Source organism: Petromyzon marinus, chromosome 42, assembly GCF_048934315.1.
Source record: "Petromyzon marinus isolate PM22_M1 ecotype Great Lakes invasive population chromosome 42, UKy_Petmar_22M1.pri1.0, whole genome shotgun sequence".
NCBI lineage: Eukaryota > Metazoa > Chordata > Hyperoartia > Petromyzontiformes > Petromyzontidae > Petromyzon > Petromyzon marinus.
The window spans coordinates 1,595,347-1,622,626 of record NC_133708.1 but is presented as its reverse complement, the minus strand read 5'-3'; the positions used below and the strand labels follow the sequence as shown (position 1 = coordinate 1,622,626).

The 27,280-nt window shown below is 55.6% G+C and overlaps 1 protein-coding gene across 4 annotated transcripts in view; it reads right to left on the bottom strand.

Moving 5' to 3' along the window:
- The window catches only part of LOC116951295 (voltage-dependent calcium channel subunit alpha-2/delta-2-like), a 196,563-nt gene that overhangs the window by 68,358 nt on the left and 100,925 nt on the right, over positions 1–27,280 (bottom strand). For 3 of the 4 annotated variants that reach the window (XM_076073414.1, XM_076073413.1, XM_076073416.1), the window contains exons 6-15: positions 16,861–16,972; positions 14,169–14,300; positions 13,621–13,681; positions 11,848–11,898; positions 10,594–10,693; positions 10,045–10,203; positions 9,365–9,472; positions 7,868–7,946; positions 3,577–3,626; positions 1,374–1,463 (exon numbers count right to left, since the gene is read on the bottom strand). In XM_076073414.1, coding sequence (XP_075929529.1) covers positions 1,374–1,463; positions 3,577–3,626; positions 7,868–7,946; positions 9,365–9,472; positions 10,045–10,203; positions 10,594–10,693; positions 11,848–11,898; positions 13,621–13,681; positions 14,169–14,300; positions 16,861–16,972 — 942 coding nt within the window. Of the gene's footprint in view, positions 1–1,373; positions 1,464–3,576; positions 3,627–7,867; positions 7,947–9,364; positions 9,473–10,044; positions 10,204–10,593; positions 10,694–11,847; positions 11,899–13,620; positions 13,682–14,168; positions 14,301–15,024; positions 15,080–16,860; positions 16,973–27,280 lie in introns of those variants that run through there. The other variant, XM_076073415.1, reaches the window with a different exon arrangement.

The window sequence follows — 27,280 nt, the reverse complement described above, 5'->3', positions numbered from 1 at the left end:
CTCGATCACCCACTCACTCAGTCTCGGTGTCACTCATCCACTCACCAAGCTCACTAGGCCGTGAGCTCACTCAGTCGCTCACTCGATCACCCACTGACTCAGTCTCGGTGTCACTCATCCACTCACCAAGCTCACTAGGCCGTGATCTCACTCAGTCGCTCACTCGCTCACCCACTCGCTCAGCTCACTCGCTCACCCGCTCAGTCGCTCACCCTCTCACTCAGTCTCGGTGTCACTTATCTACTCACCAAGTTCACTAGGCCGTGAGCTCACTCAGTCACTCACCCGCTCACCCACTCACTCAGTCTCGGTGTCACTCATCCACTCACCAAGCTCACTAGGCCGTGAGCTCACTCAGTCGCTCAATCGATCACCCACTCACTCAGTCTCGGTGTCACTCATCCACTCACGAAGCTCACTAGGCCGTGAGCTCACTCAGTCGCTCACTCGATCACCCACTCGCTCACCCACTCACTCACCCACTCACTCAGTCTCAGTGTCACTTATCCACTCACCAAGTTCACTAGGCCGTGAGCTCACTCAGTCACTCACTCGCTCACCCACTCTCTCAGTCTCGGTGTCACCCATCCACTCACCAAGCTCACTAGGCCGTGAGCTCACTCAATCACTCACCGACTCAACCACTCACTCAGCTCACTCGCTCACCCGGTCAGTCGCTCACCCTCTCACTCAGTCTCGGTGTCACTTATCTACTCACCAAGTTCACTAGGCCGTGAGCTCACTCAGTCGCTCACCCGCTCACTCAGCCTCGGTGTCACTCATCCACTCACCAAGCTCACTAGGCCGTGAGCTCACTCACTCACCCACCCACTCAGTTCAATCGCTCACCCGCTCACTCGCTCACCCTCTCACTCAGTCTCGGTGTCACTCATCCACTCACCAAGCTCACTAGGCCGTGAGCTCACTCAGTCGCTCACTCACTCACCCACTCACTCAGTTCACTCGCTCACCCGCTCACTCGCTCACCCGCTCACCCTTTCACTCAGTCTCGGTGTCACTTATCCACTCACCAAGCTCACTGGGCCGTGAGCTCACTTAGTCGCTCACCCGCTCACTCAGTCTCGGTGTCACTTATCCACTCACCAAGCTCACTAGGCCGTGAGCTCACTCAGTCGCTCGCTCACTCACCCATTCGCTCCAGTCATCCCCCACACTCATCAAAACTCACTCTCTCTCATCCACCCCCTCCCATTCGTGACTCCAGTTAGTATTCGCGCCACTACTGCAGCATTCAAGCCTCTTCACGGAGGAATTCGTATAATTACGTGTTCGCGAACAGCACTTGCACCATCGGCCTGTGTCGGCTACACGGGGGACCTTTGTCTGTGTGTTTGTGTGTGCGGGGTGCTTACCAGAGCGTCTAGGTAGACGTTGGTCCACTGCACCTGCTTGCCCCGGGGCCCAGCCAGCACCATCGGGCGACCCAGCACGTCCAGGTACTCCTGAGGGGCACGTGGGTCATGGGGTCAAGGCAAAGATCCCCCACGTAGCCTTAACAGACTGTAGGGGCAAGTGCTGTGAGCGAGTAGCACCTATGAAGACTGGCAAGGCACACGGGGGGGGGGGTGGGTGGCCACTGCTACGCCCGGCCGCCTTTGTCTCCCCAATGCTGATGTCGGCAGAACGACAAAGAGAAAAAAAAACATTAATTTTGGGTTTCGCACTTAACTTGGCTAAAATCCAGCCTGGGAGAGTCAGAAACATCGGGCTGAGTGGGTGAAGGCGCTGAACTCGCAGCGTGCCCGGGCTACAATGGGCACGTGGACAATAACTCCGCCCCCCCCCCACTCTCTCTCTCGGCACGTCACAGACACACGCGCCGCCTACACAGCCCATCAGCCGCGCGGGCTTCTGGGAGCGCGGCAGTTTCCAGCAGCGTTGACTCAACTCTGGAGCAGGGTTCGACACGCAAGTGACTCATCAGCAGCAGAGTCAGTTTCGCTTGAACCAATGCTGATGAACTGCCAGACGCTAATGGGCAAGGGCCGGTTTCGACATTGAGTGTCTCATCAGCTGCAGAGCCAATGCTGATTAACTGCCCCAGATCTTCATAGGCGATGGTCCCCTACACCCCTCCCTGTACGCTGTGGGGGGGCTAAGTTCGACACCAACACGCCAGATTGGCACGGCTAGCTCAGAGCAAGCAGTCGAGGAGCTGCGCTGCTGAGCAACGGAGACAGCGGACAGCCCGGGGCGGGGCGCGTGGTGGCACCGTCGCCGCAGGGTGGGTGGTGACGGGGGGGGGAGACTCGGGGTGTCGGGGTGTCTGTCTCCCCGTGGGGGTGGGGGGTGGGGATGTCTGCCTACCACCCACCGCTGCCTCGCCCCGTGTGTCAGTGTCAAATTAGGGCAGCACAGCTGATGCCCAGCCACCGCTGCCCTTGGACTCCTTAGGTAATTGGGATTCTCTCCCCCACGGCCGTGACTTTGCATCTAAACAGAGATGGGTGTGTGGGGGGTGCAGGTTGGGTGTGGGGGGGGGAGCGGTGGTGTTAGTGGTGAGCGCGACGCTGCGTCACGAACCCGGCCAGCCGAGTTCAATTCACGGTCGCGGCCACTAACGGCAGTGACGATTATATCTGAACCGGTCCTGGGCCTCCCCGTGGTCGACCCAGTCTCAAATTTGTAAACATCGTCACTGGGGAGACAAAGGCGGCCGGGCGTGGTGCTGGCCAACCACCCCTTATTGTGTCCTGCCGGCCTTCATAGGTGCTCGCTGACAGCACTTGCCCAACAGTCTGCTCAGGCTATACGGAAGAGCTTTGTCTTTGGGAGGAGGGGTATGGGGTGCTGCTGTGTTGACTGCGGTGCACAAACGACGACTCAACGCGTCCCGTGTCGTCAGTGTGCGGTGCAGAAGGGTCATTGCCTGAAACGTCGTCTGCGGCTGCTGACAATGCTGCTGATGATGCTTTATGATGAAGCTGCCGCTGACGATGATGACCATGATCATCATCACGGTATTCGCGGGGAAGTTACTCGACTATCAATGCTACTGAATGCTGCTGACAATGCTGCTGACAATGCTGATGATGCTGATGATGATGATGACAGCGCTGATGTTGATGATTGATGGTGGTGCTGAAAATTATGCTGCTGCTGATGATGATGATAACAATAATTCTGATGATACTGACGATGCTGCTGCTATACTGTATATGCTACTGATAATGACGCCGTCACTGCTGTTGATGATGATGACAGTGCTAGTGATGATAGGTGACTATACCAATTGTTCTGATGCTGATGATGATACTGCCGATGCTGCTGCTATCGATGCTAATGAAAATGCCGCTGATGCTCCTGTTGCTGATGATGATGACAGGAGTATTGATGATGCTGCTGCTACTCTTGATGATGACAGTAATGGTGATGATTGATCATTATAACAATAGTTCTGCTGCTGATGATGTTACTGCTATCGATGCTATTGATAACGCTGCTGCTGCTGCTTCTGATGAAGATGAGACGAGTGCTGATGATGATGCTGCTGCTGCTGATTCTGCACTCGGCCCACGCTGCCCCTCCTGCGGTGCAGGACTTGCTCCCAGTCACCTGAGTGTTAATCCGGATCGCTCCGATGGACGGAATCTCAAAGTAGTATCCTTGAGAGAGAGAGAGACACACAGAGAGAGACACAGAGAGAGAGAGAGAGAGATCATCAGCAGCGGCAGGAGAGAGAGAGACACAAAGAAAGAGATACAGAGAGAGAGATAAACGCGTAGAGGGAGAGTGAGAGGGATGTTGATGACTTCGTGTTGTAAGTTGTTATTCCATCGAAGCAGCGAGAATGGTTGGACGCAGAGCCACACGCGGGTCCACTCGGCAAAGCGAAATGGCTGCGCCAACCGCCACGATCACACAACGCCCACGTCATGCTGACGACGACGATGACGACGATGATGACGGCGACGACGGTGACGATGGCGACGATAATGACAACGATGGCGTCGATGACATCCATGATGACGACAACGATGATGACGACAATGACAACGACGGCGACAATGACGACAGCGACGACAATGGCGACGGCGATGACAATGGTGACGGCGATGACAATGGAGACAGCGATGACAATGGTGACAGCGATGACAATGGTGACAGCGATGACAATGGTGACAGCGATGACAATGGTGACAGCGATGACAATGGTGACAGCGACGACAATGGTGACAGCGACGACAATGGTGACAGCGACGACAATGGCGAAGGCGATGACAATGGCGATGACAATGGTGACAGCGACGACAATGGCGAAGGCGATGACAATGGCGATGACAATGGTGACAGCGACGACAATGGTGACAGCGATGACAATGGTGACAGCAATGACAATGACGACGGCGACGACAATGGCGACGGCGATGACAATGGCGATGACAATGGTGACAACGATGACAATGGTGACAGCGATGACAATGGCGATGACAATGGTGACAGCGATGACAATGGTGACAGCGACGACAATGGTGACAGCGATGACAATGGCGACGGCGATGACAATGGCGACGACAATGGTGACAGCGATGACAACTGCCGGGGCAGTGCCGTTTCACGAGCAGCAGCAGCGCCTACGAAGCCAGCGACTGCGCACGAGGGGGTGAGTAATCGGCACCGCGCCCGGCCGCCTTTGTCTCCCCCAGGGGCGAGGGTTACACAACGCGCAGGGCACTCCCTTGAGGCCGAGTCGACCTAGGGCGAGGCCCCGGTATCCGCAACTGTCGCTGGCCGCGAGCTGGACTCCAACCACGGCGCCGAGCTCAGCACGCAAGCACGGCACTGTGAGAGCCACGCGAGCGAGCGTATGTGTGTGTCTGTGTGTGCGTCTGTGTGTGCGTCTGTGTGCGTGTGTGTCTCTGTGTGTGCGTGTGTGTATCTGTGTGTGTGCGTGTGTGTGCGTGTGTGTCTGTGTGCGTGCGTGTGTCTGTGTACGTGCGTGTGTGTCTGTGTTCGTGCGTGTGCATCTGTGTGCGTGCGTGTGTGTCTGTGTGTGTGCGTGTGTGTCTGTGTGTGTGCATGTGTAAGAAGGTAGACCGCACAAACTGTAACAACTACAGGGGCATCTCACTCCTCAGTGTGCCGGGAAAGGTCCGGGAAAGGTCCTGGCAAGGATTATTCAACATCGCCTTGCCAGGCACGCTGAGGAGAGGCTTGCAGAGCCCCAATGCGGTTTCAGGAAAGGGCGGTCCTGCACAGATGCCATATTTTCTGTCCGTCTGCTACAGCAGAGGTGTAGGGAATTCCAACAAGACCTACATCTCTGCTTCATTGACCTGGTCAAGGCCTATGATACCATCAGTAGGCCTGGGCTCTGGGTTGTTCTTCGTGCTTTCGGAGTCCCTGACCCTCTGCTCACGATCATTAAGGACCTTCATGATGGTGAGCGGGCCCGGGTAAAACTACGTGGCCGGGAGTCAGAGCCAATCCCCGTACACCTTGGGGTGTGACAAGGATGTCCTCTGGCTCCCACATTATTTAACATCTATTTTGACCACGTAGTTCGTGAAGCTTTCAATAGCTGTACCGGGGGAATTTCCATTTGGTACAGATATAATGGGAGGCTGATCGATGCCCGAGTGCGGTCAAGGGATGGCTCCCTATTGATCAACCACAGTATGTATGCCGATGATTTGGTAATTGCTGCACATTCAGAGGAGGAGTTGGGCCTTACCATCAGCCCCACCATAACTAAACACCTGCCTGGGTATTTTGTACCATCAGTCACTCTGCCCCCACAACTCCCAATCGGTGATGGGGCAGTTGTGGAGAGAGTGGAGAGTTTCTCATACCTGGGCAGTGTGCTTATGACCGGCTCCATTAACAGCAGAGGTCTCACTCCGAATCAGTCGAGCAGCAATATATTTTCATCGGTTGCGTAACGCTGTGCGGAAGCTACCTGGTCTGTCGCTCCGCACTAAGCTTCAGGTCTTCTCGGCCACAGGCATTCCCTTCCTTCTCTATGCTTGCGAAACGTGGACCACCCTAATGGAACATCTTCACCGGTTAGAAACATTTACCAGGCTGGATTGCGTGAAGAGCTCACAAATCCTTGAAAGATCTGGGCAAAGTCCCATCAGTGAGCTCCTCTGGCAGGAAAGGCTGCGTTGGCTGGGTCATGTAGCCCACATGCCCAGCCACCGCATGCCTAAACAGCTTTTGTTCGGCCGGATCGAGGGGGCTAAACGGGCGCGGCATGGGCTAGAGAAGAGATGGAGTGATGTGGTACAGGAGGACGTGGAGCTGAGTGGACTTGCTGATGACTGGTATCAGCTGTGTCAAGATCGGACTCAGTGGAGGAGGCTCGTGAAGGATGCTACTTGGCAGTTGGAGGCAGTCACCCTCCAACAACAACGGAGAGCGGAGGAGCAACGCTCACAACAACGAGCGGAGCGCCGGGTGGCTAAAGCATAGCAAGTTGGCACGGTCATCTCAGTCAGTCGACCCTTGGCACCTGGGTCTGCCCCGTGACCTCCTGCCAGCGGGCGTTCAACAATTGACGTGGCCTCAAGGTGCACATGGCCTGGCACAAGCGTCGTGGTGACGTCACCGCCACTTAGTGCCGAATGGCGGTTGTTGTGCGTGTGTGCGCGTGTGTGTCTGTGTGTGTGCGTGTGTGTACAGTATGTGGAGCGGTAGTGAAGCAGTTAGCGCTACGCTGCGTGACAAACCCGGCGACCTGGGTGACGGTCCTGGGCCTCTCCTAGGTCGACTCAGCCTCAAATGAGTACCTGGTGCGGTGTGTAAATATCGCCACTGGGGTAGACAAAGGAGGCTGGGCGTGGTGCTGCCAATCCACCCCCGCGAGTGCCGTGCCGGCCTGCATAGGTGCTCGCTAACAGCACTCGCCCCAACAGTCTGTTCAAGCTACAGCAGCAGCGGCGGCAGCAGCGGCAGCAGCAGTGGCAGCAGCAGTGGCGGTAGCAGCGGCGGTAGCAGCGGCGGTAGCCACCAGCGGTGCTCACAGCCCCTACAGAGCCGCCGGTCGAGATTCACACGAGGGGGCGGGGTGGCCATCACCACGCCTGGCCGCCTTTGTCTTCCCAGTGGCGATGTTTACACACCGTGCCTGGCACTCGTTTGTGGCCGAGTCGACCTAGGGGAGGCCCATAACCGGTTGCAATAATCGTCGCTGATATCGTCCACGAGCGGGCGTCGAACTCGCCGTGTTCGTAGCGCGGTGCGCTAGCCGCTGTGCTGCGCTCCCCAGGCATACACACAAAGCTCCCCCGTATAGCCTGACCAGACTGTTGGGGCAAGTACAGCAGCAGCAGCGTAGCCACCAGTGGTGCTCACAGCCCCTACAGAGCCAGCGGTCGAGAGATTCCTGCCTTGCAGGTACATCACGTTCACCGTCACGATCATCGTCACGATCATCGAAACGATCATCTTAACGATTGTCAATACCGTCATCGACACGATTGCCACGATGATTGCCACGATCATCGTTGCCACGATCATCGTTGCCACGATCATCGTCACCATCATTGTTGTCACGATCGTCGTCACAATCGGCGATGTCACGATCACTGTCACAATCATAATCACGATCATCGTCACGATCATCGTCCCAATCATCATTGTCACGATCGTCATGACGATCAGTCACATTCACCGTCATCATCACCAACATCGTCACAATCATCATCACGATAATAATCACGTTCATCGTCATCGTTAACCTCATCATGACGATCCCCGTCATCGTCATCGTCACCATCATCATCACGATCGTCACCATCATCGTCACGATCATCATCACCGTCACCGCCACCATCATGGTCACGATCGTCACGTTCATCGTCACGATCATCGTCACGATCATCGTCACCGTCGTAAGCCGTGCCTTTGTTAGCGCATGCCATCCACTGTATGGGCGTGACGTCGTAGTTGTGCTGCCCCACGGAGAAGGTGAACACCCGCACCTGCGGAACACACACACAGACAAAGGTCCCCGGGTAGCCCACGCAGGATGTCGGGGCAAGTGCTGTTAGCGAGCACCTATCAAGGTCGCCACGGCACACGAGGGGGTCGGTCGCCAGCACCACGCCCGACCGCCTTTGTCTTTCCAGTGGCGATGTTAAACACACCGCACCAGGTACTCATTTGAGGCTGAATCGACCTAGGGGAGGCCCATAACCGGCTCAGATAATCGTCAACGGTATTAACCACGAGCGGGAATCGAACTCGGGTCGCCGGGTTCGCAGCGCCGTGCGCTTGCCGCTGTGCTCCGCTCCCCACGTACACACACAAAGCTCCCCTGTATAGCCTGAACAGACTGTTGGGGCAAGTGCTGTTAGCGAGCCCCTATCAAGGCCGGCACCGTGCACCAAAGGGTGGGTGGCCAACACCCCTCTCCCGGCCGCCTTTGTTGCCCCAGTGGCGATGTCTCCCCAGATTTAACTTAGATACTGAAATCTAGTTATGCACACATGCACCAGGTACTCATTTAAGACTGAGTCTACCCATTTGAGGCCCGGGGACTGATTCAGATATTCGTTCACTGCTGCTGGGCAGTGAGCGGGAATCGAACTCGGCAGGGAGTGGATGGGTGTGTGGATTGGTGTCATGGGTGGGCGGGTGGATGTGTGGGATCGTGGGGGGTGGTTGGGTGGGGGATAGATGGATAGATGGATGGGTGGGGTGATGGGGGTGGATTGGTGGGTGGGTGTGGATGGGCGGGGGGGTGGGTGGTTGGATAGGATGGTGGGGGGTGGGTGGGGTGTTGGGGGGTGAATGGGTGGTGGGTGGGTGTGTGGAGTGGGTGTGGATGGATGGGTGGGGGTGTTGATTGGTGGTGGGTTTGTGGGTGGGATGGCGCAGGGGTGGGTGGGGTGTTGGGGGGTGATTGGCTGTAGTGTGGAGTGGGTTTAGATTGGTGGGCGGGTGAGTTGGTGGGTTTGTGGGTGGGTGGGCAAATGGGTAGGTGAGTTGGTGGTTGAGTGGCTTTGTGGGTGGGTGATGCGCGTCCCCCGGTGGTGCCGCCACCTCCACCACCTCCGCCACCTCCGCCACCTCCGCCACCTCCGCCACCTCCACCACCTCCACCACCTCCACTACCTCCTCCACCTCCACCACTTCCACCACCTCCACCACCTCCTCCACCTCCTTCACCTCCGCCACCTCCGCCACCTCCACCACCTCCACCACCTACACCACCTCCGCCACCTCCACCACCTCCTCCACCTCCACCACCTCCACCACCTCCACCACCTCCACCACCTCCACCACCTACACCACCTCCGCCACCTCCACCACCTCCTCCACCTCCACCACCTCCACCACCTCCACCACCTCCACCACCTCCACCACCTCTGCCACCTCCACCACCGAGGCCGCTCACCGTTTTATTTGGCCAGTTATAAAGCTCGAAGATGTCCTGGGCACGATCTTCCCCCCCGTCCGTGAACAGCATGATCATGCGGTTACAGTTGGCTCGCGAGATGTTGTGCTGCCACAAACGACAACAACAATGACAGCAAACAACCAATAGATTTGTTTTTGAAAGAGCTGAGCGGTGGCACGTTCCCAGTTTGTTGCAGAAATTTCGCCGTTCGAATCCAGAGGCAGCCCTGGTTAATACTGCGGTCCTCGCTTCTCTCATACCCAAGCTGATGTAGATGCAGAGCAACACGAGGACGATTTCAGATTGAGGTGGTCGAGCAACGGATAACCGCAGCATCAGGAGTAGCAGGAGCGGAGTCGTGAATCATCATCATCATCATCGCTGTGATGTCTCCTTCTTCGTATTTGTGGATCGGGGTATTGCGTCGTTACACGCTCTACTCCGGTCTCTGGTCTGGATGACCACAGTCGCAGCCCTACTTCTGGACAGTTTTTAATTCTAGCTTTGTGCATCATCAGCTATCATCCGCATCTCCTGCAGCTGCCATGGCCTTGTGTGCGTGTCTCATGTGACCACCGCATGGCTTGTACAGCGCTCTCTCTCTCTCTCTCAGCCTTGTTTAGACCACCAATTTAAGGGATTGCATGGCAGACAGACAGACGGACGGGGCGCCTCACGTTGAAGAGCTGCTGGAAGGCGAACTCCAGGCCGGCCGAGTAGTTGGTGAGGCCGCGCGACGTCATCTTCTCCACGGCCTCCTTCAGCACCTTCTTGTTGCGCACGTTGGCCTGGACCAGGTGCGTGAAGCACGACACGTGGTACGCCGTGTTGTTGAACTGCGCAAGGACACGGGCGGCACGCGTGGCGCGGTGACACGCACGTCACGCATGACGCGGTGGCACGGTGACACGCACGTCACGCATGACACGGTGGCACGGTGACACGCACGTCACGCATGACGTGGCGGCACGGTGACACTCACGTCACGCATGACGCGGTGGCACGGTGACACGCACGTCACGCATGACACGGTGGCACGGTGACACGCACGTCACGCATGACGCGGCGGCACGGTGACACGCACGTCACGCATGACACGGGCGGCACGCGTGGCGCGGCATGCACGGCACAGTGTCACGCACGTCATCCTTCACACAGCAACACGCATGGCGCATCGTTGTCCCCTCTTCACCCCCTCCACCCCCCCCCCCCCCCGCGTGCCTCACCGACACGACATTGACGTAGTCGTCATCGGCCAGCGTCGCCAGCATGTTCGTCACCGACTTCTTCATGAGGCTCAGCGTGAGGCCGCTTACGCTGCCGCTGCTGTGACGGCACAGACGCCACAGCAATCAGCAACCACAGCAACAGCCACAACAATCAACAACCATAGCAACAGCCACAACGATCAACAACAACAACAATCACGACAATCATATCATCAGAACAATCACAATAAACACAACAATCGCAACCACATCAACAGCCACAACAATCACAACAACCACAAAAATCACAACCGCCAACAACAACCACAACCAACAACCACAACAACAATCACAACCACAACAAAACCACAATAATCTCAACCGCAACAATCAGAACCACAACAATCACAACCAAAACAACCACAACAAAACCACAACAATCACAACCACAACAATCACAACCAGAACAATCACAACCCCCCCAAAAGGCCAGAGCAATCACAACCACAACAACCGTCATCACAATCACCAACAACAATCACCACAACCGCCACAACAATTACAAAAACAACCACAAGAATCAACCAACATCAACAGCCATTCGACACTAAGTGGCAGTGACGTCACCACGGCGATTGTGCCAAGCTAGGTGCACTTTGAGGCCACGTGAAGTATCGAAGGCTCGCTGGTATGTCAGAACAACAGACCCAGGTGCCATGGGTCGACTGACTAAGATGACTGATCGATGCACCAGCTGTGCCCTCTACTGTGCCAACTTGTTTCATTTTATCCACCCGGCGTTCCACTCGTTGTTGTGAGCGTCGCTCCTCTGTTCTCCGTTGTTGCTGGAGGGCGACTGCCTCCAACTGCCCAGTAGCAGCGTCCTTCACGAGCCTCCTCCACAGAGGCCGATCTTTACACCGCTGGTACCAGTCATCGGCAAGTCCACTCAGCTCCACATCCTCCTGTACCACATCACTCCATCTCTTCTCTAGCCCGTGCCGCGCCCGTTTAGCCCCCTCGATCCGCCCAGATAAAAGCTGCTTGGGCATGCGGTGGCTGGGCACACAGCCAAGGCAGCTTTGCCCGCCGGAGGAGCTCACCGATGGGACAGTGTCCAGATCGATCAAGGATTTGTGAGCTGCTCACACAATCCAGCCTGGCTAAAACTCACAACAATAACCACCACAACGATCACCACCACAACCACCACAACCAACCACAACCACGAGAACCAGCAGGAGACGTTGGCACGTCGCCGGCGCTACTCACACGTCCACCAGAATCACCATGTCCTTGGGAGATGCGGCACCCTGGATGTACCTGGGGGGTGCGGGGTGGAGGAGGGGGGGGGGCACAGAGGGGTGAATAACGACACCGCGTATCTCTCCACCTGCCTCTACCTCTCATCTCACTCCACTCCACTCCACACACTCTCCTACCTCCCCATCTCATCTCACTCCACTCCCCTCCACGCACTCTCCTACCTCTCCCTCTCATCTCACTCCACTCCCCTCCACGCACTCTCCTACCTCCCCATCTCATCTCACTCCACTCCCCTCCACACACTCTCCTAACCTCTCCCTCTCACCTCACTCCCCTCCACGCACTCTCCTAACCTCTCCCTCTCATCTCACTCCACTCCCCTCCACGCACTCTCCTAACCTCTCATCTCACTCCACTCCCCTCCACGCTCTCTCCTTCATCTCCCCTCTCACCTCACTCCCCTCCACTCACTCTCCTAACCTCTCCCTCTCATCTCACTCCACTCCCCTCCACACACTCTCCTACCTCTCCCTCTCATCTCACTCCACTCCCCTCCACACACTCTCCTACCTCCCCCTCTCATCTCACTCCACTCCCCTCCACGCACTCTCCTACCTCCCCCTCTCATCTCACTCCACTCCCCTCCACGCACTCTCCTAACCTCTCCCTCTCATCTCACTCCACTCCCCTCCACGCACTCTCCTAACCTCTCCCTCTCATCTCACTCCCCTCCACGCACTCTCCTAACCTCTCCCTCTCATCTCACTCCACTCCCCTCCACGCACTCTCCTAACCTCTCCCTCTCATCTCACTCCACTCCCCTCCACGCACTCTCCTAACCTCTCCCTCTCATCTCACTCCACTCCCCTCCACGCACTCTCCTAACCTCTCCCTCTCATCTCACTCCACTCCCCTCCACGCACTCTCCTGCCTCTCCCCTCTCATCTCACTCCACTCCACGTTCTCTCCTACCTCTCATCTCACTCCACTCCCCTCCACACACTCTCCTAACCTCTCCCTCTTTATCTCACTTCAGGTTGTTGTTATTGTTGAGTTCAGGCAAACCGGGTTGCCGTGGAAACCAGCTTGCGTGAGTGCCACGGTGAGCTACACGGTGAGCGGCGTGGTGAGCGGCACGGTGAGCGGTGTGGTGAGCTGCACGGTGAGTGGCGTGGTGAGTGGCGTGGTGAGCGGCGTGGTGAGCTGCACGGTGAGCAGCGCGGTGAGTGGCATGGTGAGAGTCGCGGTGAGCGGCATGGTGAGCGGCGTGGTGAGCGGCATGTTGGGCGGCATGGTGAGCGGCGTGGTGAGCGGGTGTGGTGAGCGGCGTGGTGAGCGGCGTGGTGAGCGGTGTGGTGAGCGGCGTGGTGAGCGGCGTGGTGAGCGGGTGTGGTGAGCGGCGTAGTGAGCGGCGTGTTGAGCGGTGTGGTGAGCGGCCTGGTGAGAGTCGCGGTGAGCGGCGTGGTGAGCGGCATGTTGGGCGGCATGGTGAGCGGCGTGGTGAGCGGTGTGGTGAGCGGCGTGGTGAGCGGCGCGGTGAGCAGCGTGGTGAGAGTCGCGGTGAGTGGCGTGGTGAGAGTCGCGGTGAGTGGCATGGTGAGAGTCGCGATGAGCGGCGTGGTGAGCGGCGTGGTTAGCGGCGTGGTGAGCGGCCTGGTGAGAGTCGCGGTGAGCGGCACGGTGAGCGGCACGGTGAGCGGTGAGGTGAGTGGCGTGGTGAACGGCGTGGTGAGCGGCGTAGTGAGCGGTGTGGTGAGCGGTGTGGTGAGCGGCCCCTACCATGGCCGCCGGCGGACGTCGTAGAGATCCACCTTCTTGGGGTTGCAGGACCACGGCAGTGCTGGGTGGGGAAAAGCAGTGGGACACTCATCACCCGTCCAGCGACGATGACGACGACATCCACTAACTTGCTCACCCACTCACCCGCCCACCCACTCACCCACTCACCCACTCACCCACCCACCCGCTCACCCCCACCCACCCACTCACCCACTCACCCACTCACCCGCTCACCCCCACCCACCCACTCACCCCCACCCACCCACTCACCCCCACCCACCCGCTCACCCACTCACCCACTCACCCACTCACCCACCCGCTCACCCCCACCCACCCGCTCACCCCCACCCACCCACTCACCCACCGGCACCCCCCGACTTGCTCACCCACTCACCCCCATCCAATCACCCCTCCCCACTCACCCCCGCCCACTAGCTCACCTCTACCCACCCGCCCATCCACGCCCGCCCACCCACCCACCCACATGCCCGCCACGCTCCCCCCGGTAGTTCCACCACCACCACCGCCACCACCGCCACCGGCGCTACCTGGGTAGTATCGCGTGAGTCCGGTGGCGCTGCCAAACACCTGCCACAGCAGCTTGGGGTCCTGCCGCTTGTTCTCCTTGAACACCTGCTCCAGGCCAGCCGTCCAGTACAGCTCGTTCAGGATGATGGACGCTGTGCGGGAGAGCGCGGGGCGATAGAGGGGAAAGAGAGGGGAGAGAGAGGGGGGAGAGAGCAGAGAGAGATGGAAGAAAGAGTGGAGAGAGAGTGGAAAGAGAGAGTGGAGAGAGCGGAGAGCGCAGAAAGAGAGAGGAAAAAGGGGTGAGAGAGAGGAGATAGTGGAGAGAGAGTGTGTGAGTGCGAGTCGGTTGGAGTGCGTGCGTGGGTGACGCACAGCCGTTGTAGATGTCGGTGTGGATGTGTGTGTGTGTGCGCGAGTCCGTGGGAGTGTGTGCGTGGGTGACGCACAGCCGTTGTAGATGTCGGTGTGGATGTGTGTGTGTGCGAGTCCGTGGGAGCACGTGCGTGGGTGATGCACAGCCGTTGAAGATGTCGGTGTGGATGTGTGTGTGTGTGTGCGAGTCCGTGGGAGTGCGTGCGTGTGTGACGCACAGCCGTTGTAGATGTCAGTGTTGATGTGTGTGTGTGTGCGAGTCCGTGGGAGTGCGTGCGTGTGTGACGCACAGCCGTTGTAGATGTCGGTGTGGATGTGTGTGTGTGTGCGAGTCCGTGGGAGTGCGCGCGTGGGTGACGCACAGCCGTTGTAGATGTCGGTGTGGATGTGTGTGTGTGCGAGTCCGTGGGAGTGTGTGCGTGGGTGACGCACAGCCGTTGTAGATGTCAGTGTGTATGTGTGTGTGTGTGCGAGTCCGTGGGAGTGCGTGCGTGGGTGACGCACAGCCGTTGTAGATGTCGGTGGGGATGTGTGTGTGTGCGAGTCCGTGGGAGTGCATGCGTGGGTGACGCACAGCCGTTGTAGATGTCGGTGGGGATGTGTGTGTGTGCGAGTCCGTGGGAGTGCGTGCGTGGGTGACGCACAGCCGTTGTAGATGTCGGTGTGGATGTGTGTGTGTGCGAGTCCGTGGGAGTGTGTGCGTGGGTGACGCACAGCCGTTGTAGATGTCAGTGTGTATGTGTGTGTGTGTGCGAGTCCGTGGGAGTGCGTGCGTGGGTGACGCACAGCCGTTGTAGATGTCGGTGGGGATGTGTGTGTGTGTGCGAGTCCGTGGGAGTGCGCGCGTGGGTGACGCACAGCCGTTGTAGATGTCGGTGTGGATGTGTGTGTGTGCGAGTCCGTGGGAGTGTGTGCGTGGGTGACGCACAGCCGTTGTAGATGTCAGTGTGTATGTGTGTGTGTGTGCGAGTCCGTGGGAGTGCGTGCTTGGGTGATGCACAGCCGTTGTAGATGCCGATGTGGATATGTGTGTGCGAGTCCGTGAGAGTGCGTGGGTGACGCACAGCCGTTGTAGATGTCGGTGTGGATGTGTGTGTGCGAGTCCGTGGGAGTGTGTGCGTGGGTGACGCACAGCCGTTGTAGATGTCGGTGTGGATGTGTGTGTGTGCGAGTCCGTGGGAGCACGTGCGTGGGTGACGCACAGCCGTTGAAGATGTCGGTGTGGATGTGTGTGTGTGTGTGCGAGTCCGTGGGAGTGCGTGCGTGTGTGACGCACAGCCGTTGTAGATGTCAGTGTGGATGTGTGTGTGTGTGCGAGTCCGTGGGAGTGCGTGCGTGTGTGACGCACAGCCGTTGTAGATGTCGGTGTGGATGTGTGTGTGTGTGCGAGTCCGTGGGAGTGCGCGCGTGGGTGACGCACAGCCGTTGTAGATGTCGGTGTGGATGTGTGTGTGTGCGAGTCCGTGGGAGTGTGTGCGTGGGTGACGCACAGCCGTTGTAGATGTCAGTGTGTATGTGTGTGTGTGTGCGAGTCCGTGGGAGTGCGTGCGTGGGTGACGCACAGCCGTTGTAGATGTCGGTGGGGATGTGTGTGTGTGCGAGTCCGTGGGAGTGCGTGCGTGGGTGATGCACAGCCGTTGTAGATGTCGGTGTGGATGTGTGTGTGTGCGAGTCCGTGGGAGTGCGTGCGTGGGTGACGCACAGCCGTTGTAGATGTCGGTGGGGATGTGTGTGTGTGCGAGTCCGTGGGAGTGCGTGCGTGGGTGAGGCACAGCCGTTGTAGATGTCGGTGGGGATGTGTGTGTGTGCGAGTCCGTGGGAGTGCGTGCGTGGGTGACGCACAGCCGTTGTAGATGTCGGTGGGGATGTGTGTGTGTGCGAGTCCGTGGGAGCGCGTGTGTGGGTGACGCACAGCCGTTGTAGATGTCGGTGGGGATGTGTGTGTGTGCGAGTCCGTGGGAGTGCGTGCGTGGGTGACGCACAGCCGTTGTAGATGTGGGTGTCGGTGTGGATGTGTGTGTGTGCGAGTCCGTGGGAGTGCGTGCGTGGGTGACGCACAGCCGTTGTAGATGTCGGTGGGGATGTGTGTGTGTGTGTGAGTCCGTGGGAGTGTGTGTGTGGGTGACACACAGCCGTTGTAGATGTCGGTGGGGATGTGTGTGTGTGCGAGTCCGTGGGAGTGTGTGTGTGGGTGACGCACAGCCGTTGTAGATGTCGGTGGGGATGTGTGTGTGTGCGAGTCCGTGGGAGTGCGTGCGTGGGTGACGCACAGCCGTTGTAGATGTCGGTGGGGATGTGTGTGTGTGCGAGTCCGTGGGAGTGCGTGCGTGGGTGACGCACAGCCGTTGTAGATGTCGGTGGGGATGTGCACGGCGGTGAAGCTCTCGTTGGCCACGCGCGAGTCGCTCCGGCTCGTCTCGTCGCTCCTCGCCTCACGGTCATCGGGGATGCACTACCGGGGCAACATCAACATCATCACACTAGCAGTCATCGTCATGAGCATTGTTAACATCGTCACACCAGCAGTCATCATCGTCATCATCGTCATCATCGTCATCATCATCATCATCAGCATTGTTAACATCGTCACACCAGCAGTCATCATCGTCATCATCGTCATCATCGTCATCATCGTCATCAGCATTGTTAACATCGTCACACCAGCAGTCATCATCGTCATCATAGTCATCATCGTCATCATCATCATCAGAATTGTTAACATCGTCACACCAGCAATCGTCATCGTTGTCATCGTCACCAGCATTAACATCGTCACACCAGCAGTCATCATCGTCATCATAGTCATCATCGTCATCGTCACCAGCATTGTTAACATCGTCACACCAGCAATCGTCATCGTTGTCATCGTCACCAGCATTGTTAACATCGTCACACTAGCAGTTATCATCGTCATCATCGTCAACACCATCGTCAGCATTGTTAACATCGTCATCATCATCATCAGCATTGTTAACATCGTCGTAAACGTCATCACATTCAATCATTGTCGTACGTCACGCTCATTTAGTTCCGGCTGGACATGAACAGGAGCGGGGAGTCGACAGCGGGGGGCCACGTGGGTCGGGAGGTCCAGACCACAGGCGGCTGCAGTGGAGCGAGTGAGAGGGAACGAGAGAGAGCTCGGGAGAGTGGCAGAGTGCGAGAGAGAGATAGGGAGTGCATGAGATAGAGAGAGAGTGAGATAGAGAAAGAGAGTGAGATAGAGAGAGTGAGATAGAGAGTGCGTGAGATAGAGAGAGAGCGTGAGATAAAGAGAGTGTGAGATAGAGAGAGAGATAGAGAGTGCGTGAGATAGAGAGAGAGAGTGAGATAGAGAGAGAGTGTGAGATAGAGAGTGAGATAGAGAGAGATAGAGAGTGCATGAGATAGAGAGAGAGAGCGTGAGATAGAGAGAGTGAGAGGGTGAGATACAGAGTGCGTGAGATAGTGCGTGAGATAGAGAGAGCATGAGATAGAGAGTGCGTGAGATAGAGAGAGAGAGAGATAGTGCATCAGAATCAGAAAGGGTTTTATTCACCATGAAAGTTCGCACAGACAAGGAATTTACTTTGGCAGGAAGGTGCATACATTCAACATATAGGAATCTTAAATATTAATATAAAGTATCTATAAAATACAATCTAAAATACAAAAAAATACAAATAGGGTAACATAGTGTAAATATGGCAAGGTGTCATTTTGTAGATAAAATGTTAAAGTCAGTGTAAGCCCTTGGCCTTGTTGAAGAGGCCAGCAGTGGATGGGAAGAAACTGTTTTTGTGGCGTGAGGTTTTGGTCCTTCTGCCGGAGGGGAGTACCTGGAACAGAGAGTGTCCAGGGTGGGAGGAATCGGCCACAATCTTCCTAACTCGCCACATGGTCCTCGAGGTGTGCAGGTCCTCGAGGGTTGATAGATTGCAGGCAATCACCTTCTCAGCAGTGTGGATAATACGCTGTAGTCTGCTCTTGCCCTTGGCAGTGGCAGCAGCGTACCAGACGGTTATGGAGGAGGTGAGGATTGATTCAATTATTGCTGTATATAAGTGCACCATTATTGTCTTTGGAAGGTTGAATTTCTTCAGCTGCCGTAGGAAGTATATCCTCTGTTGAGCTCTCTTGGTGAGGGAGCTGATGTTCAGTTCCCACTTGAGGTCCCGGGAGAGAATAGTGCCCAGGAAGCAGAAGGACTACACAGTTTTGACTGGGGAGTCACACAGGGTGATGTGGGTGAGTGGGGCTGTATTCTTCCTGAAGTTCACAACCATCTCAACTGTCTTTAAAGCATTTAGCTCTAAGTTGTTCTGGCTACACCAGGTCACCAGGTTGTCAGCTTCCCACCTATAGTCAGACTCATCCCCACCAGAGATCAGCCCAATGAGGGTGGTGTCATCCGCAAACTTCAAGAGTTTGATGGATAGATGATTGGAGGTGCAGCTGTTGGTGTACAGGGAGAAGAGCAGTGGGGAAAGGACGCAGCCCTGAGAAGTTCCGGTGCTGATGGACCTGGAGTCAGAGACTTGTGTTCCCAGCTTAACGCACTGCTTCCTGTCAGACAGGAAGTCTGTGATCCACCTGCAGGTGGAGTCGGGCACGTTCAGCTGGAAGAGCTTGTCCTGAAGCAGGGCAGGGATGATGGTGTTGAAGGCAGAGCTGAAGTCCACAAACAGGATCCTGGCGTAGGATGCTGGGGAGTCCAGATGCTGTACGGTGAAGTGGAGGGCCATGTTAACTGCGTCGTCCACAGACCTGTTGGCTCTGTAGGTAAACTGAAGGGGGTCCAGGAGAGGTTCTGTGATGGCTTTGAGGTGTGCCAGTACCAGGCACTCAAAAGATTTCGTTACCACAGAAGTAAGGACGACCGGTCTATAATCATTTAGTTCTGTTGGCCTTAGCTTTTTGGGCACAGGGATGATGGTGGAGGACTTGAGACAGGCTGGTACATGGCATGTCTCCAGGGAGGTGTTAATGATGTTGGTGAACACCAGAGACAGCTGGTCAGCGCAGTGCCTGAGGGTGGCTGGAGAGATAGAGTCCAGCCCAGCTGCTTTGCGTGGGTTCTGCCTCTTGAAAAGTCTATTAACTTCTCCCTCCTGAAAGGAGAGAGTCGTCTCTGTAGTAGGGGTGGGGAATGGGGCCTCTTGGGTGGGAGGGGGTAGTTCAGGACAGTCCAATTGTCTTTCAAATCTGCAGTAGAACTCGTTCAGGTCGTTGGCCAGGCGGGAGTCGTTAGGGGTGTGGGGAGCTCTGGGCTTGCAGTTGGTGATCTGCCTGAGCCCTCTCCAGACAGAAGCAGAGTCGTTAGCAGAGAACTGGTGTTTTAGTCTGTCTGAGTACAGTCGTTTAGCCTCTCTCACCGCCTTACTAAAACTGTTCTTCGACTCCATGGAATCTGTCTCTATCCCCACTCCTAAACGCTTCCTCCTTCTCCAACCTCAACCTTCTGAGCTTTGCTGAGAACCAGGGCTTGTTGTTGTTGAAGTTCACCCTGGTACGTGTTGGAATACAGCAGTCCTCACAGAAGCTAATGTACGATGTCACAGCCTCTGTGAGTTCATCCAGACTATTGGTAGCAGTTGTGAACATATCCCAGTCAGTACAGTCCAAGCACGCCCGCAAATCCTCAACAGCCTCACTGGTCCACTGTTTAGATGTCCTCACAGCAGGTTTACAGAGCTTTAGTTTCTGCCTGTATGCTGGAATCAGGTGGACCATGGCATGGTCAGAGTGTCCCAGTGCTGCTCGGGGGACGGCGTGGTAGGCTCTACTGACTGTAGTGTAGCAGTGATCCAGAGTGTTCCCTTCTCTGGTAGGGCATTTAATGAATTGTATGTATTTGCGGAGTTCGTGGCTGAGATTACCTTTGTTAAAGTCGTCAAGTACGATAACCAGCGAATCTGGATTTGCTCGCTCCACACTCAGAATCTGGTCGGCGAGCATGCGTTGGGCCTCTTTAACCTGAGGACCCGGCGGCAAATAAACTCCGACCAAAATGAGCGACGCGAACTCGCGAGGCGAGTAGAAAGGTTTACAGTTTATAAAAACAATTATTCAAGGAGCGGAGAACAATGTTGCAGTATCACTGTGACATCTACATACCGGCCACTTTTAATGTAAAAACAAAAACCACCGCCTTTTGTCTTACCGGAGAGTGCTATGTCACGATTCGATCTTACAAGATGGAATCCTGCCAGTTGTAGCGCAGTGTCCGGAATCAAATCACACAGCCATGTCTCCATGAAGCACAAAATAGAAGATGAAAGAAAGTCTCTGTTTTTCACCATCAGTAGCTGAAGTTCGTCCATTTTGTTGCACAGTGAACGTACGTTGGAGAGGAAAAAGCTCGGAAGCACTGTTCGGATCCCGCGTCTGCGTAGCCATACTAGAGCCCCCGACCGTTTACCCCTTGGGCGGCATTTCGCTGCTTGAGCAAAGCCTAGCGTGGCTTTGATCAGAATGCCCAGTAATTCTGCAGCTGGAAGCAGAAAAGTGGGAAATAAATCCACAGGAGTTGTTTCCCTGATGTTTAAAAGTTCGTCTCTTGTTAGGAACTTCGAAAATCCATGCAAAATACTGAATTAACAGACAAAACAAGACAAAACAGGGCGCACCGACCGGCTGAGGCTACCATCATCGGCACCATCTTCGCACCAGCACAGGTGTGCTGAACAGTAGGCCTCTCTCACCAGCACGCATGTGCTGAACAGCAGGCCCCCCTCACCAGCACGGGTGTGCTGAACAACAGGCCCCTCTCACCAGCACGGGTGTGCTGAACAGCAGGCCCCTCTCACCAGCACGAATGTGCTGAACAGCAGGCCTCTCTCACCAGCACGAGTGTGCTGAACAGCAGGCCTCTCTCACCAGCACGAGTGTGCTGAACAGCAGGCCTCTCTCACCAGCACAGGTGTTTTGAACAGCAGGCCTCTTTTGCTAGCACCGGTGTGCTGAACAGCAGTCGCCTCTCACCAGCACGGGGGTGCTGAACAGCAGGCCTCTCTCCCCAGCACGAGTGTGCTGAACAGCAGGCCTCTCTCACCAGCACGAGTGTGCTGAACAGCAGGCCTCTCTCACCAGCACCGGTGTGCTGAACAGCAGGCCCCTCTCACAAACACAGGTGTGCTGAACAGCAGGCCTCTATCACTAGCACCTGTGTGCTGAACAGCAGTACCCTCGCTGAACAGCAGGCCTCTCTCACCAGCACGGGTAATCAAGCAAAACAAGACAAAACCGGACAAAACAGGACACACCTACCGGCCGAGGCTGCCATTATCGGCGCCATCTTAATGAGATAGAGAGACAGTGAGATAGAGAGTGCGTGAGATAGAGAGAGTGAGATAGAGAATGCGTGAGATAGAGAGAGAGTGAGATAGAGAGTGCGTGAGATAGAGAGAGAGATAGAGAGAGATAGAGAGTGTGTGAGATAGAGAGAGATAGAGAGAGAGTGAGATAGAGAGTGAGATAAAGAGTGAGATAGAGAGAGTGAGATAGAGTGCATGAGATAGAGAGTGCGAGATAGAGAGAGCGTGAGATAGAGAGTGCGAGAGAGAGATGGAGAGAGCGTGGACTGCGATCGTTGAATTGCTATTGCCGGAGAGAGTGGGGGGCGAGTTGTGGGGGTGGGTGCCGGGAAGTTCAATTTCCCAGGCATTGATCCGAGACAAATAAATGCTGGCCCGGATTCACCGGGGAAAAACGAGGAACCCCGGCTGGAATAATCCACGGTGCCCCATTCCATCTTACGGCCGGGGCCCCCTCCACCACCACCCCTCCCCGCGCTGACACCCGCGGGTTGATATGACCATACTTCACCGCGCTGGCCGTTGCAGGGCTCGGCTAAGAGCAGGGGTGAGCAGTGACGGCGGGAGGATGGTGACCACAGCGGAGAGAGATTTGATTCGTTTTGCAACACGCAGCCTATAGCACCTGTACCGCTCTGGCTCGCTCACTCGGTCGCAGCGCTGTCCAGCCTCCGCTCCTGCTCAAGCTTCCGATTGCTCACGAGAGAGCGGGGCGCGTCCTCACCGAGTGCGTTTGCGTGCGTCGGGCAGGAGCGACCATGCACATCTAGGGGGACTGCGTGGAGAGGGAAAGGTGCACACGGCTGGTGTCCACGAGGACACCAGCCGTGTGCACGAGTTGTGCTCCGCTCGAGGGGAGGGAGCGGTGGCTCAGCGGTCGGCGCCACGCGGAGCCGGCGACCCCCGCGTCTGACGGCGGTGAATAGTTTAAACCATTGCCGGCCCTCCCCCTAGGTCTACTCAGCCTTAAATGAGTACTCGGTGCGGTGCGTTAAAAAAACATGCGGCACCAGGAGAGACAAAGGTGATGGGGGCAAGCGTGCCGCCGGCCACCAGCGATGCCCTCGTGTACAGCGCAACCCTTCAGAGGTGCTCGCTAACAGATCTTGCACCGAAACGGTTTGTTGATGGCTATGATGGGGAGGGGGAATCTTCGTCTTTAACTACAAAAATAAAAACGAAACTTTTTATTTCACCAGGTAAGGCCCCACTGAGTAGCTGTGTAGCTCTTTTTCAGCAGCGACCCTGGCTAAAACAAATGATAGCTCAACAAAGTGGCTTATCAGCATGTGGAAATGTATAGAAGCCAAATACGAAGTGGCTCATCATGTAAACTAAATATTTTTATTTTACGAGGTAAGGCCCCACTGAGCTATACTGCTCTTCTTCAGAAGCGATACGGCTATCATAATTATAGCTCGACTGAAGTGCGCTTTTCATCATCGCGTGGACATTTATAAGCAGCTAAATACTCTAAACGTGTGATGTTGATTCTAATTTTGGAGGGAAAATACCGGAGGACCCGGCACAAAATCCACGCGACCACAGGGAGAGAGACACACAACCTCCAAATATACAGCGGGTGAGAGGGTCTGGATCGATCCCACGACCTCCTGTATACCAGGCGAGGGAGGTAACATTTCCTAGGCACCCGCGGCACCCCTTTGGTTTCTCTTTGAGAGCAAGGCCTTCTTGACGTGGAGAGTTTTGTTGAAATGCTAAATAATAACAGGGGCAAATAAAAACCCCCCGGGGGGGAACCTCCGCGCATCGATCGGGGACCTTTGTTATTTCTGCCAAGGATCTGATGGACGCTCCCCCGGCCAGAAATTGTCGGAGTTGGGGGACAGCGGCGAGTCCCGGATACGGCGCGGATCCCTGGGGTTGTGACCCCTTCCACTGCCCGCACACCCTCGAGACCGATCGCCTCTCTCTCCCTCGGTCTCCGCGAGACAGACGCGTCCACTGTGTGAGTGCGGCGGCATACAGACGCCGGTGCCTGAACCCGCACTGCGTTGACTCGCTCACTGACCCACAGACTCACTGACCCATAGACTCGCTCACTGACCCACAGACTCACTGACCCATAGACTCACTCACTGACCCATAGACTCACTCACTGACCCATGGACTCGCTCAATGACCCATAGACTGACACACTGACCCATAAACTCACTCGCTGACCCATAGACTCACTCACTGAACAATAGACTCACTCACTGACCCATAGACTCAGTCACTGACCCATAGACTCACTCACTGACCCATAGACTCACTCACTGACCCATAGGGTCGCTCACTGACCCATAGACTCACTCACTGACCCATAGACTCACTCACTGACCCATTAACTCACTCACTCACCTATAGGGTCGCTCACTGACCCATAGGGTCGCTCACTGACCCATAGACTCACTCACTGACCCATAGGGTCACTCACTGACCCATAGACTCACTCACTGACCCATAGACTCACTCACTGACCCATACACTCACTCACTGACCTATAGACTCGCTCACTGACCCATAGACTCACGCACAGACCCATAGACTCGCTCACTGACCCATAAACTCAGGCACATACCCATAGGGTCGCTCACTGACCCATAGACTCACTCAATGACCCATAGACTCACTCACTGACCCATAGACTCACTCACTCACCCATAGGGTCGCTCACTGACCCATAGACTCACTCACTGACCCATAGACTCACTCACTGACCCATAAGGTCGCTCACTGACCCATTGCCTCACTCAATGACCCAAAAGATCGCTCAATGACCCACAGACTCACTCACTGACCCAAAGACTCACTCACTGACCCATAGACTCACTCACTGACCCATGGACTCGCTCAATGACCCATTGACTGACTCACTTACCCATAAACTCACTCGCTGACCCATAGACTCACTCACTGAACAATAGACTCACTCACTGACCCATAGACTCACTCACTGACCCATAGGGTCGCTCACTGACCCATAGACTCACTCACTGACCCATAGACTCACTCACTGACCGATAGACTCACTCACTGACCCATAGACTCACTCACTGACCCATGGACTCGCTCAACGACCAAAAGACTGACTCATTGACCCATAAACTCACTCGCTGACCCATACTCACTCACTGAACAATAGAATCACTCACTGACCCATAGACTCACTCACTGACCCATAGACTCACTCACTGACCCATAGACTCACTCACTGACCCATTAACTCACTCACTCACCTATAGGGTCGCTCACTGACCCATAGGGTCGCTCACTGACCCATAGACTCACTCACTGACCCATAGACTCACTCACTGACCCATACACTCACTCACTGACCTATAGACTCGCTCACTGACCCATAGACTCACGCACAGACCCATAGACTCGCTCACTGACCCATAAACTCAGGCACATACCCATAGGGTCGCTCACTGACCCATAGACTCACTCAATGACCCATAGACTCACTCACTGACCCATAGACTCACTCACTGACCCATAAGGTCGCTCACTGACCCATTGCCTCACTCAATGACCCAAGAGATCGCTCAATGACCCACAGACTCACTCACTGACCCAAAGACTCACTCACTGACCCATAGACTCACTCACTGACCCATGGACTCGCTCAATGACCCATTGAATGACTCACTTACCCATAAACTCACTCGCTGACCCATAGACTCACTCACTGAACAATAGACTCACTCACTGACCCATAGACTCACTCACTGACCCATAGGGTCGCTCACTGACCCATAGACTCACTCACTGACCCATAGACTCACTCACTGACCGATAGACTCACTCACTGACCCATAGACTCACTCACTGACCCATGGACTCGCTCAACGACCAAAAGACTGACTCATTGACCCATAAACTCACTCGCTGACCCATACTCACTCACTAAACAATAGAATCACTCACTGACCCATAGAATCACTCACTGACCCATAGACTCACTCACTGAACCATAGACTCACTCACTGACCCATAGGGTCGCTCACTGACCCATAGACTCACTCACTGACCCATAGACTCACTCACTGACCCATAGGGTCGCTCACTGACCCATAGACTCACTCACTGACCGATAGGGTTGCTCACTGACCCATAGACTCACTCACTGACCCATAGACTTAATCACTGACCCATTGACTCACTCACTCACCTATAGGGTCGCTCACTGACCCATAGGGTCGCTCACTGACCCATAGACTCACTCACTGACCCATAGACTCACTCACTGACCAATAGACTCACTCACTGACCCATAGACTCACTCACTGACCTATAGACTCGCTCACTGACCCATAGACTCACGCACAGCCCCATAGACTCGCTCACTGACCCATAGACTCACGCATAGACCCATAGGGTCGCTCACTGACCCATAAACTCACTTGCTGACCCATAGACTCACTCACTGAACAATAGACTCACTCACTGACCCATAGACTCACTCACTGACCCATAGACTCACTCACTGACCCATAGACTCACTCACTGACCCATAGGGTCGCTCACTGACCCATAGGGTCGCTCACTGACCCATAGACTCACTCACTGACCGATAGGGTTGCTCACTGACCCATAGACTCACTCACTGACCCAAAGACTCACTCACTGACCCATAGACTCACTCACTGACCCATAGACTCACTCACTGACCCATTGACTCACTCACCTATAGGGTCGCTCACTGACCCAGAGGGTCGCTCACTGACCCATAGACTCACTCACTGACCCATAGACTCACGCACAGACCCATAGACTCGCTCACTGACCCATAGACTCACGCACAGACCCATAGGGTCGCTCACTGACCCATAGACTCACTCACTGACCCATAGACTCACTCACTGACCCATAGACTCACTCACTCACCCATAGAGGCGCTCACTGACCCATAGCCTCACTCACTGACCCATAGACTCACTCACTGACCCATAGGGTCGCTCACTGACCCATTGACTCACTCACTGACCAAAAGACTCACTCACTGACCCATAGACTCACTCACTGACCCATGGACTCGCTCAATGACCCATTGACTGACTCACTGACCCATAAACTCACTCGCTGACCCATAGACTCACTCACTGAACAATATACTCACTCACTGACCCATAGACTGACTCACTGGCCCATAGACTCACTCACTGACCCATAGGGTCGCTCACTGACCCATTGACTCACTCACTGACCTAAAGACTCATTCACTGACCCATAGACTCACTCACTGACCCATAGACTCACTCACTGACCCATACACTCACTCACTGACCTATAGACTCGCTCACTGACCCATAGACTCACGCACAGACCCATAGACTCGCTCACTGACCCATAAACTCAGGCACATACCCATAGGGTCGCTCACTGACCCATAGACTCACTCAATGACCCATAGACTCACTCACTGACCCATAGACTCACTCACTCACCCATAGGGT